The sequence below is a fragment of the Volvox carteri genome (genome assembly GCF_000143455.1).
Source record: "Volvox carteri f. nagariensis unplaced genomic scaffold VOLCAscaffold_18, whole genome shotgun sequence".
In the NCBI taxonomy this organism is placed as follows: domain Eukaryota; kingdom Viridiplantae; phylum Chlorophyta; class Chlorophyceae; order Chlamydomonadales; family Volvocaceae; genus Volvox; species Volvox carteri.
In genome coordinates this window covers 1,738,235-1,741,229 of record NW_003307561.1, presented here as the reverse complement: position 1 = coordinate 1,741,229, position 2,995 = coordinate 1,738,235, and the positions used below count along the sequence as shown (strand labels likewise).

Genomic DNA, 2,995 nt, shown 5'->3' with positions numbered 1-2,995 from the left:
TAATAAATAAGTAAATAAATAAAGCGGAAATAGATATCATGGTTCAGCTTTATTTATTCATCTATTATTTAATAAGGTGTAGCCTCCCCTTAATTAGGTAATCCCCAAACAAATGAAAATCAATTGTGCACAACCAGGGCTGTGGGCACCACAAACGAAAACACGACAGACTGTACACGCGCGGCAACAGCCGTGACACGCGCACACTCGCTGATGCTGGTTGTTGGCTGCTGGCTGATAGCTGCATAGCGTAGCCCATTTAGGCAATATAACTGGCTGCAGCTGCTGGCTGGTTAGATAACGCTAGCTACCATCCACAAAACCCAGCGACGACAATAAAACCGGCCGGTCACCACCAACTGTCCACCAACTGTCCACCAACTGGATCAACATCTGCCAACCTCTTCCAACCAAACATATCTCCAACGGACAACTTCCACCATGACAACCATATTTCTCGACCCGATCCTCCATATCTTTGGACTCCCTTATTTTCCTGCTTTGAACTAGTCCTTCCGTTTGCAACGAATGTCGTGGTTTGAGCAAGGATGTCTCCCTTTTCATCTTTCTTTTGTGCATGGTAGGTTTGAAAGCAGAAGGGTGATGAGAGGAAAAAGCCGCGGTGGCAGCAATGCCAGAGATGAAGAGCCGCAGCGGCGGCAGGGGAGGGAAATGCACCGCANAAAGGTCGCGGTGGCAGCAAGCCCAGAGGAGAAGATCCGCAGCGGCGGCCGGGGAGGGAAATGCACCGCAAAAAGGTCGCGGTGGCAGCAAGCCCAGAGGAGAAGGGCCACAGCGGCGGCCGGGGAGGGAAATGCACCGCAAAAAGGTCGCGGTGGCAGCAAGCCCAGAGGAGAAGAGCCACAGCAGCGGCCGGGGAGGGAAATGCACCGCAAAAAGGTCGCGGTGGCAGCAAGCCCAGAGGAGAAGATCCGCAGCGGCGGCCGGGGAGGGAAATGCACCGCAAAAAGGTCGCGGTGGCAGCAAGCCCAGAGGAGAAGGGCCACAGCGGCGGCCGGGGAGGGAAATGCACCGCAAAAAGGTCGCGGTGGCAGCAAGCCCAGAGGAGAAGAGCCACAGCGGCGGCCGGGGAGGGAAATGCACCGCAAAAAGGTCGCGGTGGCAGCAAGCCCAGAGGAGAAGAGCCACAGCGGCGGCCGGGGAGGGAAATGCACCGCAAAAAGGTCGCGGTGGCAGCAAGCCCAGAGGAGAAGAGCCACAGCGGCGGCCGGGGAGGGAAATGGGTTGAAGTCACCGCCGCCGCAGCAGCAGCGCTAGCAGCAGCAGCAGCAGCGCCCGCAAAGGCCCCTGCATTAGTGCGCGGTGGCTGAAAGGGCCGTGAAAGGTGTCCGCCCATGTCTGCCGATCCGAACCTCCGTTGCGAGGTAACGAGCCAAAGTGCCAGGACCCCTTTCCTGGAGCTTCTCCCATTATCACTACTTCATCACTGCCATCATCACTGTCACCGTCGCTGGGCTCGATACCTTCTCGGCTGCCGTCCGCGTCGCCACCGTCGATGCGGCTGGTGTGACCGGGAGGCGCCTGTGCTTCCACCACGTTTGTTTTCCAGTTCAGGCGTCGCAGCTCTTCGATGCAGCAACGGCGGCGTGGGGCCGTTGCCGTCCAGCAGTGCCTCTTCAGCATCTGTCGGCGCCGCCGCCTCATCCGCCGGCTGTACGAACTCACTGGGACGGCACCTTCCCATGGGCCCCGTCGGTGCTGAGGGTGTATTAACCAACGTCCCGGTGCGGCCGGCGGAGACGCGACGTTTCGGTGCACTTCTGATAAAGGCAAAGTCCGCTAGGGGTCTTACTGCCGGCGCCGCCGCGGCGGCAGCTGCTGATAGCTTGCTGACGGCGCCGGCACCGCTGTCCAGCGAGCCACCCCTTCCCCGTTGCTGCAGTGCCTGTGAGGGCAGCGGAGAAAGCCGCCGTGCAAGAACAGCAATTTGACAAGAACTAAAAGATGCCAACGGCAAGACACCGACAGTGAGACGCCGACGGCGAGACGTCCATGGCGAGACGCCGACGTCGCATGCGGCACAACAACAAAAACCCACAACAGACAACAGCGCTTTACAACCAACTAACGAACAAGACGTGACGCACTGCAAAATTGTACAATGACGTACATAAGGCAACGTCAACAAGGAAATGCACAGCACAGACAAGGGATGCGTTTAACTAGCGCGTGACTCACCGGAGGTACGACAAACCGTGACGTGGAAACGCCGATGGCAAGACGCCGACGGCGATCAAAATGGCATGTCTTCCACGTCGACGGTGATGCTGATGGTGAAAATGACGGTGGCGGCCCAGACCCGGCAGGTGTTGTTGCAGCGAGTGATCAGGGGATTCAGGCGGGGATGACGGGGTTGCATACACACTACGAAACGGTTTCGGAGTGGCCGAATTCGCAACAGATTCCAATGAAACGCAAGACATGGAACCAAACGACCCTCGACCATGCCATGCCATCATGCATACCACAACAAAGGGTTGATGATGCAGATTGATTGGTGGTCGGCAATCCAAATCCGGCATCCGGCATCCGGCCGACGGTGAGGCGGCCGACGGTGAGGCAGCCAACGGCGAGGCGGCCAACGGCGAGGCGGCCGACAGCGAGGCGGCCGACGGCGAGGCGGCCGACGTAAGTCCTCGCCCAGGCTCGCTCAGACCGGCGGGGGCATCGGGCGGGAGGTGGGCGGGGAAATACACACACACACACGCTGTTAATCAGCTAGCAGGGGACGCAACGAGCACAGACTTTGCACGGCAAAACAACATGAGCAGCTGCGCACAAAATGCAGAAACATACTAATAAGCACACAGGCGGATCGCGGGCAGTTTCGAATATTCCATCACAAGTAAAAACATTAGCACCCTCACACATACCCACACATACGTATACATGCGTGCGCGTGGACACACACATACACCTTCTTACACACACCTACAGACACTTACACACGCACACCCGCGCGCGCGAGCACATT

At 58.0% G+C, this 2,995-nt stretch overlaps 1 protein-coding gene across 1 annotated transcript in view; it reads left to right on the top strand.

Moving 5' to 3' along the window:
* Window positions 1-2,995, top strand: part of VOLCADRAFT_117582 (uncharacterized protein) — a gene marked incomplete at both ends in the record, with an annotated part of 37,166 nt that overhangs the window by 27,414 nt on the left and 6,757 nt on the right. Inside the window, 2 exons of the mRNA XM_002950428.1 lie at window positions 1,904-1,908; window positions 2,511-2,649. Of these exons, the coding sequence (XP_002950474.1) occupies window positions 1,904-1,908; window positions 2,511-2,649 (144 nt within the window). The remainder of the gene's footprint in view (window positions 1-1,903; window positions 1,909-2,510; window positions 2,650-2,995) is intronic.